This window comes from Phyllostomus hastatus, unplaced genomic scaffold (assembly GCF_019186645.2).
Source record: "Phyllostomus hastatus isolate PE091 unplaced genomic scaffold, TTU_PhHast_1.1 phas_scaffold_345, whole genome shotgun sequence".
NCBI lineage: Eukaryota > Metazoa > Chordata > Mammalia > Chiroptera > Phyllostomidae > Phyllostomus > Phyllostomus hastatus.
The window spans coordinates 18,170,588-18,188,556 of record NW_025334024.1 but is presented as its reverse complement, the minus strand read 5'-3'; the positions used below and the strand labels follow the sequence as shown (position 1 = coordinate 18,188,556).

Here is a 17,969-nt window from a genome sequence, read left to right as displayed (position 1 = left end):
ATGGAAGCAACCTAAGTGTCCATCAATAAATGGGTGGATAAAGATGTTACACACACACACATGCACAATGGCATATTGCTCAATTATTAAAAAAAGAATGAAATCTTGCCAACTGTGAGAACATGGATGGACCTAGAAGATATTTCACTAAGTGAAGTAGTTGGACACAGAAAGACAAATGCAATATGATTTCACCTACGGGTGAAATATAAAATGAAAGAACAAACAAAACAGACTCACTGATACAAGAAACAAAAACAAAAACTAGCTAAGCAAACAACTAGAACAGGAACAGAATCACGGAAAGGAGATCACATGGAAAGTTATCAGTGGGAGAGTGGATGGGGCATAGAGGGGGAAAAGGTAGAGGGAATGAGTAGCATAAATGGTAGGTAGAAACTAGACAGGGGGAGGATAAGAATAGTGTAGGAGATATAGAAGCCAAGGAACTTATATGTATGACCCATGGACATGAACTAAAGTGGGGGAATGTGGGTGGGAGGGGGTGTGCAGGGCAGAGGGGAATAAAGGAGGGCGGGAAATGGGACAACTATAATAGCATAAACAATAAAATATATATTAAATAATAACCAACTTTCTTGCCTAATATAACTTCCTTGTTTCTGCTCCCTACTGCCTATAAAAATCTCCCCTTTTGTACAGATCCAAGGAATTCCTTTCTATCTGCTAGACTAGATGCCACCCTGTTCAAATAGATTTCTGCTCAAATGAACTCTTTGAAAAAAAGACTTTGTTTACTATTTACCTTTAGAAAAGGCAAGGGAGAGAAACATCAGTGTATGAGAGAAACACATTGACTGGTTGCCTCTTGCTCACACTCCAACTGGGGACAGCCCGCAACCCAGGCATGTGCTACATGATTGGGAGTGGAACTGGCGACCCTTCACTTTGCGGGAAGGCAAAGCCGAAGCCACACCGGTCAGGGCTCAAATAAACTCTTAAACTTTTTAATATTGGACAGACAAGTAGGAGGTGGGGAGGAAGCCTGTAAAACCCATCCATAGCCAGGTAGCAAAACATCAGCCCAGGTGTGAGGTAGAAGAAGCCCAGGCCCCGCAACCTAAGCTATTGCAGTGAGGAGCAGTGACTGTGTGTGCGGGTGCCCACCCCAGTGCTTGGCTGGAGGGGTTTCCCAGCTCTCCCAAGGAGGGCAACATGCTAGAAGCCACCTGGCGGGCAGAGAAAAGGAAGTCATCTGGGACAGGGTTCGCTCAGCCTCTGTACCTGTTATCGGAAACCCGCAAGCCTGCCTTGTGCTTCCTGTAATATCTGCCACAGACCTATCATATCACATGGATGGCAAGTCCGTGTCTTCCATGAACAAACGTAAGGATACAGTTCACAGATTTCCGCAAGTGATTTGAGATGAGGCTGTCAGAGGTACTTGCTGATCAGATTTGACTGAATGAAATGGACTGAAGATGAGACATACAGGATCTAAGAGGTCTGAATGGTGGGGCGGGGGATGATGGCCAAATTATCCAAGACAGAATTTAAATCACATAAATGTAGCCACGCACCCTGGCCGGTGTGGCTGAGTTGGTTGGAGCGCCATCATCCCATAGCCCATGGGTTGTGGGTTCGATTTCCCGTCTGGGCACCTAGGATCCCTGTCTGGGAGCATATGTGAGGCAACCAATTGATGTTTATCTCTCTCCCTCCCTCTCTCTCTAAAAGCAATTTTAAAATGTCCTCGGGTGAGGATAAAAATAAAATAAAATAAGCAAAAAATAAAAGGAGCCACACATACTTCATATCCCTAAAAAAAAGGGGGGGGGGGCTCCAAGATGGTGACTAGGCTCCACAGGAGCCCTAGTGACAAACAGGAGTTGAACTGAGTGTCTGCAGGGCCACAGGCTGTTCTATGGAAGAATCAGCACCAGTGAGTGAGAGGCCACAACACAAATGTGCAGAACGAACAGGCTTACAAACCCAGGCCGCGATCCCCTGGGCGCCGGGCCAAGGTACGAGCCCTAGCCCATGAGTTCAGACTACGCATATTCTATATCTGCCCTGTGCCAGACCCTGGGGACCCTGCAGGGAAAGAAGCACACTGGCGGTCCCTTGTTTTTGTGCAATTTATATTCTTAAGATATGTACATACCAGCTAGTGGTAAATGTTAGGAGAGGAGAGTGATGGTGGCTACTCCAGACAGAGTAACCAAGGAGGTGGCATTTGAGATGTCCAAAGTCTGGAGTGGCAGGATGACCATTCCTGGAGCGCTTCCTGCTAAGAATGTTACAATGGAGAGCTGGAGGTTGTCTTTGGGGCGGGGCGGGGCGGGCACCCGGCGCTGGCCTACTAACTCCAGCTGTCTGCTGAGGGTCACCAGCCCCAGGCGCTCGCATTTTAGTGCGGGCAGCAAAGACAAGCGCATGCGCACATGAGGGCGGGAAGGGGAAGCCGAGCCGAAAGGGAGGGGTGGGGGTGCGAGGCAGCTGCAGCCGTTGCAGCAGCTGCGTGAGGCCGTGAGGCGGGGTGTGGTGGGGTGGGAAGCTGAAGGGCTAGTGCAGTTGCTGACTCTGCGAGCGCGATGCAGGCCGAGAAGCTGAAGCATCGCCCTTTCTGCTGTAGCGTGAAAGGCCACGTGAAGATACTGCGGCTGGTGAGGGCCAGCTGCGTGGTGGGGGCAGTGTGCAAGCGTGATGAGGGCAGTGAGAGGGGTATAAAGTAGGAAGTAGAATGCCCTGTCCTCTCTTCGAACCTTGTTCGTATCAAGGCCGCCCCAGAGGCAAGGCATCTCGCTCTGAACCCAGAGGGAAGGAGAGAAATAAGGCACTGTCCTCACCTTTGGGGACTTCACACAAACGTAAAGCAAAATCAGCATATTTATCTGAGTGGCCTACAGTTGGACCCAAAACCAGGTACCCAGGTAAGGCAGCTGCAGTTGTACCAATTGGCAGCTGCAGAGGCCAACAAAATAAGAAGACTCCGGTGGATGCTGTGTTTACTTACTATAGTCAGAAGGGACTGAGCTCAAGGCTGATACAGCTCAGAGCCAAGACTATATGGCATGGCCCGTCCCTGGAGCCTCCTGCCTACCAGGAGCATTGCAGTCAGTTCTGAACAGGCGTTTGAGGAGAATGAATCATCATTTGGGGAACGCTGACCTGCCTAGTTAGAAAAGTGGCAACTACCGTAGGAGAATACGTTGAAGGAATTCAAGAGAAAGAGGGAGGGGAAAAATAATTTTTAAATGTTAAAGAAGTGACAAGTGGGAGAGGGGGTGGAAATAGTTAAAAGTTACAGGGAAACAGCTCTGGTTAATCTGAGGAAGAATTTTATATTGCGAGAGTTCCCAAAATTAAATGGCCACATGGGAAGGTAGTACATTCTCAGAAAGCAAAAGTAGCAGGCAAAGACAAGCCCTTAGTGAGAATGTTAAATAGGTAAACAGCTTCTGTCATACACATGCATACATTTTAGCCACGCCTCTTTTAGATGTATGTGGCAGAAACTGGTTTATTGAGCTAACTTTGAAATGATCATTGTTACAGCTTAAACTTGTATTCAATGATCATTGATAAATCATGTTGTTTTCCCTTACAGGCAGTCACTGTTACATCTATGACCTTTTTTATCATCTCACAAGCCCCCGAACCATACCTTGTTGTCACTGGATTCGAAGTCACCGTGATCTTCTTTTTCATACTTTTATATATGCTCAGGCTTGATCGGTTAATGGACTGTATGTTTTGGCCTTTGCTTGTAAGTGTTCAGTTTCATTGTTAAAATTAACTACTTTTTCCTGCCATAGTGAGACATCTTAATAAACTCTATTCTTTAGTTTTCTTAAGCCAGTAAGGATCTCTGATAGGCACAGGAAGAAGGAACTCGACCCACTGGTAATGCGCTCTGTAAAGTGCCCGAGAGAGATTCTCAGGGGACCAGAGCAATTGCAGAGCAGAAATTCTCCCTTGAGCACCATCTGCAAGTTGATGTGGCTGACCCTTCTGTTAGAAGAATTCACCTAAGTATAGATCTTCTAAAGGAACTTAAAGTGAAGATCATGACTAATTATAGATAATATTGTTAACCTTTTGCTCCCTGTTAAATGCATGTTGATATGGTCTCAGAATTGGGGGACAGAGATAGCGGCAGATACACAGTATCTGTATCTTGCACATCCCCGATCACTAAATGGAAAATCAAAATACTTTGGGAGGCTCAATAAAACACTACATTGCCTTACTTAAAACTGCCTGCAATTATTAATGCTAAGCAATTTTTAACTCACCTCGTAGAGCCTTATTTGGTAGCATATGGATTTCATCTGCCATATTCATAACGTTAGGAGTAACTGCCCAGTGGGCTGCCCAGATGGTTCTGTAAACTCTCCAAATAGGCAACCTGGAGATATTAAGGTGAACACGGCCCTTCAGCCTGGATGACAAGCTGGTTCTAGGAGTGAGTGACTTCAGCTCTCTCTCCTCTTTCAAGTCTTATCCTCAGCATCGTAGCTCCTTAGATCTCCCTCCGAAGACCTTCTGCTGCATCCGTGTCATCCTCTGAACGTGCTGGTACCCAAGCTGATAACCCCTATGAAAGAAAGAGAACGTTACAGCTATTCTGTAACCATAAGCGTGCCTTAGAGTGGTACCTTCTAGAACCACCTTCAAAGGCCAAAAATGAGCATTTCAGGCTAATTACAAGCTGAGAAACCCCAAAAGGGTAAAGCTTGGAATTAGAGAGGATCGTCATAGCACCTCTCCAAACTCCCACTTGATCTACACTTTAGACCAGAACCTGACTAGAGGGAAGTCTGGGAGAACAGATGACAAAGCCTTTGTCCGCTGACCCTCAGAGTCCATAACAGCATTTAGTGGCAGAAAGGCCTGAGCTGAATTATTCCAAGGATTCCAGTAAGGAGATGGTGGACATCGTCAGAAATAACACCATCATTGGCCAGCCATTGCATATAGATATGCGGGAGTTTCTTCCTAAAAATTACCACTTCCTCCTAAGTTTTTACTGCTTTTGGTTTTCTTCATTGCATTTTCGTAACATTACAAACCTGTCTGATTTGCAGCGCAGACTACTTCACGCTTCCTCTTACGTTACTACAGTTGAGCATCCTGCCTTCCCAGTGTGCCTACCATTCCACCTCAAACCTTCCACAGTCCCATCGTCCACTCCTAACCAGATGAGTTCCCTCCAACTACATCTAAGGGGAAAAAAATAAGCCTGTTAAGTAGTTACATGATTGGTGCATTATAGGTTAAGAACACTGCTAGGCATCCTTGTAGACCAAACACAATATAGGTGTTATTTTACTGTGGTGGTTTGGCTTCCTAAAATATACACAATAAATTTTTTTAATAAAATTGAACTTTTAAAGCCTTTAGGGGACTCTTTGTGTGATCTTCATGTAAAGCTGACTGTCCTATTATGTGTTTTCAGGATATCATCAACTCATTCGTGACAGCAATATTCATGATGATCATATCGGTGTTGGCACTGTTACCAGAAACCACAACATTCATACTCCTTGGAGGGGTAAGTGGCAGCCCTTCTGGCTTCTTCCTTTAGGGTTGATCAGAATTCAAATTTATCTGGAAATAGATACAGGAACAGAAAACTATGCTGTATTCATCCTTGGGTCTCCTAGGCCAGGATATGGTACCCAATGGCTTAATACTTTTTTGTATGAATACATGCCCTGATTAACATGAAGGAATATGCGTTCACACTAAAACTAATATGAAATCAACCAAATAAAGAGGCTCCTATGTATTTCTCGTAGGTATACAGGGCTAGACTAGACCACAAAAACACAGAGTGAGAAAGGCTACCAAAATCAGTTGCAATACTTGGCTCTGAGAAACCTGATGTGAAGCAACAACCATGAATGAGTTGCATAGCTCCCCCTTAAAAACAAACAAACAAACAAACAAAACAACATACCACTCGTTAAGGTGAGGCAGACCATACTGAGCCCAGGTATCTCTTGTCCAGATCCTTTTTCAGAGGGAATATAACATCTCGTGACAAGGGAATGGTGGTGGGAGGCCTTGTGACTAAAGGATCATGTTGAACACTGCTTGCTGAGACAAAACTCAGTTTAATCAGACTTTATCCTGGAAAGCCAGCCAAAGGAAAAAGTGTCAAGTAATGTAGTTGAAAGAGTCCCACCTGATATTCTTCTGAGATTTCTTATAGGAAGTCCAAAATTATTTGGCTTTTCTAGGTTCTGATCCAGAGAAGTACACTAGAAAGTTCTTAAATAAATCTCTCCCCTACTTCCTCATCTTTTTGTAGCATGGACCACTTAGAACTGATCCCTCTCAGACAGCCGCGCATGTCAGAATCCATGGCTTTTCATCTCCCCTATTGGGCCCGAAGCAGCCTCATGAGGGGTGGGAATTATTCTGGAAATGAGACAGTGCTGTAACAGCAATGTTCCCCACTGGTCTTTAAAGATAAGTCTAACCTCTGCTATAGAGAAAAAGGGACCAGGCACAGGATTTACTCTCATTCACTTATTCATTCATTCATTCATTCATTCACTTATTCTTCAAGTGCACTGTAGCAGGGGCTGACAAAGTACAGAGCTGTGCTGTCCAGTGCTGCAGCCACTGGTCGCAGGTGGCTGCTGAGGACTGGAAATGTGTGTGACTAATCAGTGTTGCAATGAGCTGTACCTATAAAATGCACACTGGATATTACAGACTTACTACCCTGTTTTTAAAGAGGATGTATAAATTTCATTAATAACTTCATTATACTGATAACATGTTAAAATAATATTTTGGGTATATGGGGCTAAATAAAATATATTATTACAATTCATTTCACTATTTTTTGTTTATGTTTTAATGTGGCTATTAGGAAATTTTAAATTAATTCTGTGACTTCCTTACACTGGTGACTCACACTGTATTTCTTCTGGACGGCACTGGACTAGACTGGGAGCCCTCTCCTCAAGTTGTGTAGAGCCTAAGTAGGAAACGAAAGTGCAAACAGCTGTCTGTGAGCTGACGACAGAGGACTGGGCACAGAAAAAAGAAAGCAACTCCTCTCTGGCAGTGGAATCAAAGTTTGCCAGGAGCAGAGGGAACAGGGGGCATGGGTTCCAGGTGGAGGGACCAGGAACATGCAGGGTACCGGAGCCATGAAAGGAGAGGCAGGAGGTACTAAGTGTGGTCAGAACCTAAGAAGCCACACTTGAGATGCAGGGTGGAAGAGAGGCTGTGTCTGGAGCCACGAAGCCAGACTTCCAGGCCTTTAGATGGAGCTGAGCACACAGCACGCATGCAGGGCAGGACGTCCCCCTTCTCCAGCCCTGGCACTGGGTCTCACTGCCTAAAGACCATGTTCCAGTTTATTCCCTTGATGTTAATTTTACTTCTTTAAGGCCTATGTGGAGTCCCACCCCTTACATGGATGGCCCCCAGCCTTTGAAAGATCACTTTGAAGTATTGTATCACTCCAGCTCTCCAAAGTTTTCATCACAGCTACTATCGCCATGGTTGAACCTTGAGCTGGTGTTAACTTGGACCCTTTTTCCAGCAGAGTTTGCAGCAGGAAAGTAAACCGTGGGACACTGGAGATAGAAACGTAGACTGATAATTGGAAATATCATCAGTAGGCCTTTCAACAATACTTTCCAGGAGCTAGTCAAGAGATCCAGACCAGTATTTATTTCCGAGTCCACACCAATCCGATGTTATTCCTCACTCAATTATGTTTTCCCTTTCTCTAGGCAGGCATTGGGAAAACTTGGGAGTGAGAATAAAATGATCTCTGAGGTCTCTTCCCATTTTTAGCACTAGGTGGCTCAGCAGGGAGCAATCCCAGAACCCTGGCTGGCGAGGAAACCAGTGGGCAGACCACTAAAAAAAAAAGAAAAAGAAAAAAAGAAAGAAAAACCGGTGTGAAGGGCGGAAGTCCAGATGACTGCCACAACAGTGACACTGTGTCTTTGTTTCCAGGTGTTTGGACTCCTGACCGTGGTGTGCTCCATTGCCGACGCGGTTCTTATTTACAGGAAGCTTCTATTTAATCCAAGTGGTCCTTATCAGAAAAAAGCTGTTCATGAAAAAATATAAGTTTTGTACTTTCATATTCCTTTTTCATATTAAACCTATCTCTTTGTTCTCCCACATGGCTTCTGCAGTTGTTTCCCTTTTCATCTCAATATGCGGGCGGGAGGGAGAGATGTAGGAATTCTGAGCCCAGGGTCCACCCGTACTGTAACTTCCACCGAGCGCTGCGCGTGCTAGACGGGATCAGTCCGGTTATCCGGGCGGCGGAGGAGCTGGGACTACTCTAAATGGTCTTCGGAGCCCCATTCCTGGCTAGTTGGCTGGCCGCACTGGAGTGGGGTGAGGGGGGGCGGTGCACTCTGAGTTCTCAGGCTAGGCTACTGCTCCCCTCAGGTGGCGAGGAAGGTGGCTGAAGAGCATGGTTTGTCCTCGGGCAAGGAGAGCTGGGAGCGCGCGAGGCAGGGCAGCCGACAGCCAGCAGCCGTTGGGGCGCAACGCTGGTGACCGGGGAGGGCCTGCTGCCACCGTGCAGGGTCAGGGGCGCAGGGTTAGCCTGACATAGCCAGGCCTGGATCCACCATGCAGTCTAACGACTCCAAGGAACCTTTAGGGGACTTGCCATCCCAGGGACCTCCCCCGACGCAGCCAGTACCCAAGGGGCCTCCTGCCTCCGAGCAACCCGCCTCCGGGCCTCCCGCCTCCGGGCCTCCCCCCTCCGGGCCTCCCGCCTCCGGGCCTCCCGCCTCCCGGCCTCCCGCCTCCCGGCCTCCCGCCTCCGGGCATCCTGGGCGCGGCGCACACACAGCACAGCGTCCAGCGAAGCCCAAACATCCAGGGAAGCCCCCACGCCCTGGGCACCCGGAACCCAGTGTGCAAACCGCGCCCTCACAGAAGTCCACAGCTCCACTACTGCCGAAGGCCCCTGAACCAGGGGCCCTGAGTCAATCAGAGAAGGAGGCTATCCGAAACCGTGCGGCGGGCCGGGCCAAAGTCCCGTCCAAATTCAGGGACAGCATCAAGCATTTTTTCTTCTCGCCCACGGGAGTGTTGAAGATCCTGAGGCTGGTGAGCAGAGAGAACCGGTGACCTGGCTGGGCAGGTGCTGGGCGAGGGCAGGGCGGTTGTGGCCTCAGCCAGCGGACAGCTCCCCGAGTCCCCTTTGCCGGTCCCCCTCGTTCTGCCTCATCTTTTCCCCACCTCTCCCCTCGTTCCTCTCCCACACAGTGGGAAATAAAAACCACTAAAATAACTGGAAAGACATACTTTGTTCTTGAATAGTAAGACCCAATGTTGTCTTTTCCAGATTATAAATTAAATGAAATCCCAATGAAAATACCCGAAAGTCTTAGTTTGGAGAATTTGACCAAAACAAGCATGGAACGCATAAACAATCTGAGAATGAGTATAGAAAGGGGATCCAGATCAGAGTATATGATATAAAACAAATTTCTTGTAATTTCCAAAGTACTAGAGAAGTAATCATCTAATCAATGGGAACGAACAGTCTCAAAAAAGACCCAAATCCACCTGAGAAGTTAGTATATAAAATAGACCGGGTATTACATCAGTGGGGAAAATACTGGTGTTTCCCAATAAATGGCGTTGGGATCATCAGCAGCTATTTGGGAAGGAAGAAAGCTGGCTCTCTCCCTCACTCCGTCAAAATCCATATATACTCACTCTAATTGTATATACATACTTCTTCCTGGCATAAAACATATACTGTTAACAGTGGTTACTTTTAAGGAGACAGACTAGGGTTGGGTTCAGAGAGGAGAAAGAACATAAACTGATGTTATGTTTTATCCTTCTAAATTGTGTGCGTTTTCATTATTTGCATGCATCATATCATCTCTTAAAAATATTTTTAAAATTCAGAGTAAAATGTATGTGCAAAACAATACAGTTTCAATACAATCACATTTGCATTCTGACAGTTTATGTTCCTTTTTAATAACCCACGCGCATTAAAACAAAATCTTTCTCCCCTGGCTGGTGTAGCTCAGTGGACTGAGCGCAGGCTGGAAACCAAGCATTGCAGGTTCAATTCCCAGTCAGGGCACATGCCTGGGTTGCAGGCTATGGCCCCCAGCAACTGCACATTGATGTTTCTTTCTCTCTCTCTCTCTCTCTCTCTCTCTCTCTCTCCCCCCCTCCCTTCCCTCTCTAAAAATAAATAAATAAAATCTTTAAAAAAAACAAAAATAAAAATCAGATATTTAAAAAAAATATTTCTTTTGTTTCACCGCAGGGTCTTCTCATAGGATCAGCCGCGTGTTTCCTCACCGCAGAAGCCCATGAGTCCTACATAGTAATCACAGTTCTGGAGACCTGCATTGTTCTTTTTTTTATTCTAATATATATGCTAACACTTCACCACTTGACGAATTTCATACATTGGTCCTTACTTGTAAGTGTTCATTTTCATAATTCAAATAGAAGCTTTGCCCTCGGCCCCAGAGGAGAGGCTGTCCTTTCAGGGAGAACGCCCAGAGCTGTCTCTCTGGACAAGGACATAACCGAGATGTGGCCATTGGGGTGTTCCCTGTCCCCGGGGGAGAAACTAGCCTTGGACCCCGCTGTCTGCCAGGTAGCAGCACACACACCTGCTTCCATCTCATTAGGGCCCTGGACACATGGGGCTTTTCAGCTTGTCCTAAAGAAAATTTTAATTCATATATTTGTAGGTACCCATTTCTTACTATTGCTCATAAAGCAGCACATGCTTCTACTTCCCAAACAAAGCGAGAGTGGATGTGGCGGCGTTGTAGAAAGACTGAAGGAGTCCGCCTTCCCGTGCGTGTTCAGGGTCCCTGCTCCCAGAGGGGAGCCAGGTGGTGGAGGGGACACCGCACGGCCTTCTTCCACAGCTGTGTCAGAACCCCACATCCCAAAGCTGATCCCTCAGGTCTCAGAGCAATGCTGCTTCTCGTGGAGCCTGAGGCTCTGCCTCCTCGCGGACTAGACAAGGACTGCGGTTTGGTCCGGGCCCCGACACGGGCCCAGTTCCCTGCCCTGCACCTTCCCAGCTGTGTAAACTTTAGCCTCAGTTTCCCCGTCCAGGAACTGCAGGGAAGGAAAGGTGTGGCAATAACTGCCTCACAGCATGCCCGTGACAGCACTGTGCCTGGCACAAAGCACATACTCATCACGAAGCGTCTGGCAGACTCCGTAAGGTAGCTGGGCGGCGTTTACCAGTGTAGTTTGCACCGCGAACAGCCCTAACTCGGAGCTCGGGCCTCTTCTGCACCCCACTTCCTAATAGTGCCTTTTTCTAGCCTGAAGGTAGAGTGGGTTGCTATGGAGCTAAAACTCAAAATACTTTCTCCGAGTGTCTGAGAGATTTTCTGAAAAGGCTTGCTGAGCTTTCTCTGCCCCACAGAGTGCTGAGCAACAACAGGAAGCAGACAAAGCCAAGTCTGGGCAACGTTAGTTGGACATATGGAAGACCCTCCTAGTTATGGAGAGCTGTAGCCATGCAGAGCTTTCAGAGGGGACACTAACATTTCTGTCCGTGGAAACTGTCCAGAAGGGAAGGTAAAGTAACTGTTCTTGAGCACATACCATGCGCCAGATGCTTTTTTCATACGTCTTACCTTATTTAATCCTCACAACAACCCGCCAAGGTTGTAGTCGCGCCCCACTCCGTTTGACAGGTGAGAACCTGGGACTGAAGTTGCCTGTGGGCATAGGTAGGCAGGGGAGCTGAGATTTGGACCCAGGTCTGTCTGACTCTGAAGCCCAGGTTCTTTCCCGCCTTCATGTATGCCCTATTGCTTTGTGATGGCTTCTCTCTATCTCCACGCTCCCTCCATCTTTGTTGTCCCCAGGTTCTCTGAACTTTATGTGCTCTGTCTCTTGTCCTGTTTCTTCGTGGTTTCCTTCAAATTTGGAGCCAAGGATGAACTGATTATCCTGGGGGCGGGGGAAACAGGTCTTTGGGGTGAGTGATGGAGGGCGCCACAGCACCAAGGTCAGCAGCTGTGGGCAGGAGGGCCAGGGCCCTCTGAGAAGAGGTCCACCGCCAGAAAGCAGGAGAGAGGGGCCAGGCACTCTGCTTCGCCGTAAGGCCCAGGCCGGTGTCCAGGAAGTGTTCCAGGCAGAGGCAAGAGGTGGGGCTCCTAAGCGTGAAAGAGGAGCTATTCTCACAGCGGTCACAGGCAACTCAGGCCAGCTCTAGCTACCTTTGTAGCAAGCCTTTAATGACCTCTGACACAGCCAGGCCTCCTCCTGCTACCTCTGTCCTTGGGTGAGAGCATTCTCTTTTCTTTGGATGGCAGTGGGAGCGTGAACTTCAGAGTCCCTGCTTTTTCCTCGCTTCCATCCTCCAGGGTGTGAGCCAGGGCCTGGACCAGCACATGGATGTGCCCGGCGGACTCCCAGGAGCCTCGGAGGCGGGGAACTTTGTCTTACCACAAAGGCTGCCCAGTTACTCTGACGCTCAGCTAACTAGCAAGTCCGCATATAAGCACCCACATACTAACCAGCATAGTTGGTCCGGTGGTGAGTGATCTAATTGACTTGGAAGTTTACTTTAAACACCCATTGAAACAAGATCCAAAACTGTATTCTTATCCACCCAGTCCCTCCCCTTCCAGTCTGCCCTTTCAGCTTCTGTAAGACGAAGGACGCGTACATATTGCTCAGAGGGGTAAATAGCTGCCACTGGGTGGTAAGAGGGAGGCCTCGGCACAGTGACAACTGTGCTGGTTTAGTGACAATACTGATGCCCAGGAGGTGACTAACTGAAACTTCAGAGGGTGGGTGGACTTGGAGATGCGCCGGAGTCTCTTGGGACCTTGCCAGAAGGCCAGTGCAGCAGGCCAGAGACCACATGACCTGTTCAACACTGCCACTCACTGCCACCATTTCGGGTCTCCACACGGGTCCGAAGCCCTGCCCACACACAGGCGCCACTCTCTTCCCGCTCTTCTCTCCAGGCAAGACGGTTTGGTGCCCAGCAGGCAGAGGATTAGGGCAAGGAGTACTGATTTTAAGTGTCAATTTCCTTCAAGGCTCATGGAGATAAAGTTCCTGATTCCCCTGTTCTCATTCTTCTCTGGTCAAGGGCTGGGGGGAAAGCCCCCAGCAGGGAAGTAGAAAGTCTGATGGATCAAGGCTTTAGACCCTCAGCAAGGTGGCACCAACAAGTACTGGCCTCGAGTACGATGACCCACTGAGGTCTGTAGATTCCAGGACCATATTTTGGCATGAGATATGTTGGAGCCTGGGCTCGGGGACCCACGCCCCAGTCTCAATTGCAGCTTCTCGCTTCTGTGAAGGTCGTGCCCGTGACCCTGACACCCATGGGGAGGGCGCAGACACAGCCCTCAGCCAGCCCCGGGCTTGTCAGCACAGCTCTGCATCGGACCCAGTTAGAACACGGCGTCCCTCGCCTCACCATGGAGGCTCACCCTCCTCGTTGTGGGGCTGTGTTACCAACGTTACCCACCCTAGTCTAGTGTCGATGCCCCCAAGGAGAGTACAAATTGCACTTATTGTCTTCTGAATAGCCCGTGTTTTTAACACTTCTGCATTGTAAGAAATATTATCCGGGATGGTCGGAGACACTGAGTCCTGGTCAAGCAGATGTTTTTGCCCACATAGAAGGCCATTTTTTAAAAAGAACATAAACATAGTTTAAAACAAAACTCTGTAGAAGCGATGATTCAAAAACCACCAGCAATAGCTTTACATTTATACATGAGAAGTCATAGCTTTAGACTGTCCCCTTCAAGTAAGACGAGTGGAAAACAGCGGTTCTGGAGATTCCGGATCAGACTCCTCCAGGAGTCTGGAGAACTCCCGGCGCAGAGGGGGCCAGTGAAGGTCGCAGTTAGCTAACCACCCCCTAATGTTTATTGTATATAAATTCTTGTTACAAATACTACATTTTGCGAAACAAATTTAAATGTTCCACTTTTTTCTGATAGCGCTATTTAAAAATAAACATTCAACATTAGCATCTTTTTCTTTCCCGGTTGTAATGCCACCTCATTGTATTTCTCTCAGAGAACAGTTTGAGAGCCCTAAGGAAAAATAGCCATCAAGTAACAAACCCATCTCTCATTTTGGTCAAGAGGGGGTTACTTGAGTTAACAGGGTATTTAGTCAAGGTGGGGGGAGGGGGGACGGGGGAAGAGTAAGGATGGCATTCATGGGGAAACCAGAAGTCCTTCGCACGTAGCGAGGCTCAGCGGCAGTGTTACCCGATCACGGAGAATGCATCTCTCTGTCAAAGATGAGGTTAATAAGAGGGTCTGTGTCTCAGGCAAAAGGGGGAGGGGGTAGTCAGGAGAAGGCCCTTGGACACTCAAGTCAGACTGCTGAGGGTCATGGCCACTTACTGGCTAGACAACCTCTGGTAAGTTGCCTCCTCATCTGTAAGTTGGAGATCATGACATTTTGTTGTGAGAATCAAATGAGATCACATATTAACACCTTGGCACAGAACGTGACACATAGTAAGTGCTCAAGAAAGGTGGGCTACTGTGGAAATGTCAGGTGCAAGGCAAACATTGGCCCCTGGGGACAGTTCAGGAGGGCACTTCCTTTCGGGTAAGGGTCAGAGTGAACTGTACCATCCAGGAGTCCAACAAGGAGATGGATTCGTGACAGGGAGTCAGCGGCTGGCTAGGTAGGCCTGCTCTGCATTTGGTTTATTATTGTCATCATGATTAGTGTATTTTCACCCAAGTTCTCAATGGTCTATGACCACAGCTAGTTAACTTTTATTTTAACCAGTCTACACTCTGCTTCTTACTTATAATAGTCCTCATTCACATCTTTGAACATCTTAGTTGCACAGACCTCGGGTACCAGGTTTCCCGCAGAGCTGCAAACCACCGTACCTGTCCCACAGTTGCCAGACCAGTCGCTCAGCCTACAGAACCACCTGGAACCTACTTCCAACCCTCACCAGCCCTGTTCCATGTACGCCTTCCAGGGTTCCCCGCCGGGTGTCCAACGAGACATCAGTGCCCTTCCAAGAAGCAAGTTCACCCCCCACAAAAGGGTTCCTTGCTTGCCAATCTCAATAGGGAAAACATCTGGAGTTTGCCAACTTTGCTATCTGTGCATATTTTGAGGACAGATGTCTCCAATCTGCATGTTGATGCACTCCCACCACCCACAAATGCCGGGCATCCTACCTGATGCCTTCGGATTCCTTATGCCATGGAGTCCTCAGATCAACCCAGTGAGCCCCAGGGATTATCTTCATGTTACAAACTAGCGTGTGGGTGCAAGGGAGTGGTAAAACGTGCCCCAGGTCACACGTCTAGGAACTGGCAGGCCAAAAATGAGTTCGACATGTGACATCAGCAAAAGGCACCATCACCTCTTCTGTCCTGTCCCTTGTGACCCCCCACAGCCCACCCCGCAGAAAGTGTCAAAGGCAGGTGCTGCACGTCCAGCCTAGGGGGATGGTTCCTTTCCTCCTTGCTTGGGGGTCTCTCCTCGGCAGATGTGCGATCTCAGGCACTTTAACAAACCTCTCTGAGCCCGTTACATCTTCTTCAGTGGAGAACGTAAGCACACCGACTTTTTGGGGTGCTCTCCAGGGGTTAAATGAGATAATGATGGGGGGGAGGCTTGGCCCACGGGAGAGCTCCATGGCAGCCACCAGGACGCCACACCCAGGATGGCAGGGCCCCTGCCGTGTCTGGGGAAGCACACCAGGCAGGCTGACACTACCAAGCCAGGCCACTTGAAAACGAAAAATGTTCAAATTAGACATCTGAGCCACACGGTCATTCTATCGCCCTGGGCTTTTGCCAGTCTCTTCCTTTACTGTTCCACTACCAAAGCCCAGCCTCTCCTGTCCTCAGGAATACACCCCCACCCACTCATCCTCGCCCTTTCTTTAGCAGTTGAAGAACCCAGTGCCGAAGTGCAGAGGGAAGGACACACTAGCCTGTAGATGTCAGGGCCCCATCTTAGGAAACAGCACGTGTCGACAGCACAAGGCATTTACCCTGCAATGCCTGGCCTGCTCCTCGGATGGGTTCCCAACTTCCTTAGATGTGTGAACCTACAGAATAAATATGACCCAACTTCCAAAGGCTCAGTTCCACCTGCAGATTTGGGAGTGGAATTAAATTGGGGAAGTCCTACTCTAAAATTTTATTTTTATATTAAAACAAATGTAGTGTGAAATAGACTACAGAAGTACATTAATTTAAAATATAAGGCTTCAAAAATCATATTTATGGAAAATCAATATGGGGTAGGCCCCCAGATCCCTAGGGGTATGTATGTATTTATTTATTTATATTTAGAAAGAGGGGAAGGGAGAGAGAGAGGGGGACAGAAACATCAGTGAGTGGTTTTCTCTCGAGTGCCCCCTATTGAGGACCTGGCCTGCAACTCAGGCATGTGCCCTGACTAGGAATCGAACCAGTGACCCTTTGATTCACAGGGCGGCACTCAATCCACTGAACCACACCAGGCAGGGCTCTAGGTTTTTTTCTGTGCTCACCTTTCTATGGCCTTTAAGAAAAATCTAGTGGAAAAGTTGTCAGCCTTTTTTTAAATGGCATTCTTTGATGAAATTAAACCCATTTCTATTGACAAAGTCTTATCCAGGACCTCCAAGTCCCATAAACTCATGTCTCTGGAAGATGTAAGAATTATGCTGCTGGAGGTTCCTCTCCATCAAAGGGAAAGTTTTCAAAAGGCATCTATCCTTAGCTGGGTGACTGACCAACTTAAATATTTTGTGAAATTACATTTTCATGTAAAGTTGACGATGTTTAATTCTGTATTACAGGATCTTATCAACAGTTTCATTACAACTATGTTCCTTTTAATAGTTGCTGTCTTGGCAATGCAAGAAAAGGAAAGAAGGCATTTATTCTATGTTGGAGGGGTAAGTAGAGGCCTTCGAGACTCCATTGTAGATGAGTGTGTCAAGACCCTTTGAAAAGGGAAGCTGGCAGGCCTTCATGATTTCACTTCCAGAACAACATCCTCACCACCACCCCTTCCCTTTCTTCCCCCATCAACCTCAGAAGATGTGAAGTTACGCAAACGCTAAGCTCAAGAGAGCCTTCCTTCCAATACTCATTCTCCAAAGAGGGACAAAAACGAATCTGCAGAGCCCCCTTTTCAGAATCGTATGCACAATTTTTTGAACCCTTGCAATAAGTCTATAAATAGGACTCTGCCTATTCTGGATTAGAGAGTATTTTAAAGGCACATGAAAACAATGATTGGAGTGGAGAGTGGATGGTCGACAGCGAGTCCCAGCCTATGCAGGAAGGGAGAAAGGAGCTTCCCAGCGTGTGCCCCACACGAGGCAAGGCACGTTCTTACCTCATCCTTACAACTCATTGTACAGACATGGTGTTAGATGCCTTGCCCTGGGTCACCAGGCCGGGATGGGCTGGGACTCAAACCCTCATAGAAAGAGCCCAAAATATGGCAGATTACACGCTTGGGAGATGTGGGGTGGGGAGTGGGGAGGTGAGACTTTGATTCAAGAGAAGTTAAGCAATGGTAACAAATTAATCCAGAACGAAAAAGTTTAAGTTCTTTGAATTCATTCCATAATCAGTAAATACTTGCCAACCCCATTGGATAGTGCCGGGCTTAATGCCAAGGTGAGAATTCGTGCCCCCTGGGGCAGCTCACAGATTAGATGGGGTAGCACCCACCTGGGAAAAGTTCAGGGAAACAGCCAGGGGATTAAGCAGGAGTGACCAGAAAGAGAAACATCCCATGCAGACAGCTGATCCCCATCTGCTAACTCAGCCACCAAGTCTTCTCCTACCTGCCAGGGGCTCCCACTCCCTGGTCTCCATCAGTCCTTACCTGGATGGCAGGAGCCCCACCACCATCCACTGCTCCCCCTGCCTCCAGCCTGGTTTGCTCTCCAGTCTCCTCCCCACTCGGCAAGTGGGCTTTATGAGTCTGCCAGCTGACCTCTCCTTGATCAAGTCCCAGACCCTGCACTTCCCCTG

At 47.9% G+C, this 17,969-nt stretch overlaps 1 protein-coding gene across 1 annotated transcript; it reads left to right on the top strand.

Moving 5' to 3' along the window:
* Positions 1 to 2,526: 2,526 nt before the first annotated feature.
* On the top strand, positions 2,527 to 8,070 carry LOC123806127 (chemokine-like factor). Its single transcript, XM_045819139.1, has 4 exons — positions 2,527 to 2,627; positions 3,572 to 3,730; positions 5,423 to 5,518; positions 7,954 to 8,070. Exons 1-4 carry the CDS (start codon positions 2,556 to 2,558, stop codon positions 8,068 to 8,070), a joined length of 444 nt encoding a protein of 147 aa, XP_045675095.1. The 5' UTR covers positions 2,527 to 2,555.
* The last annotated feature ends 9,899 nt before the right edge of the window (positions 8,071 to 17,969 follow it).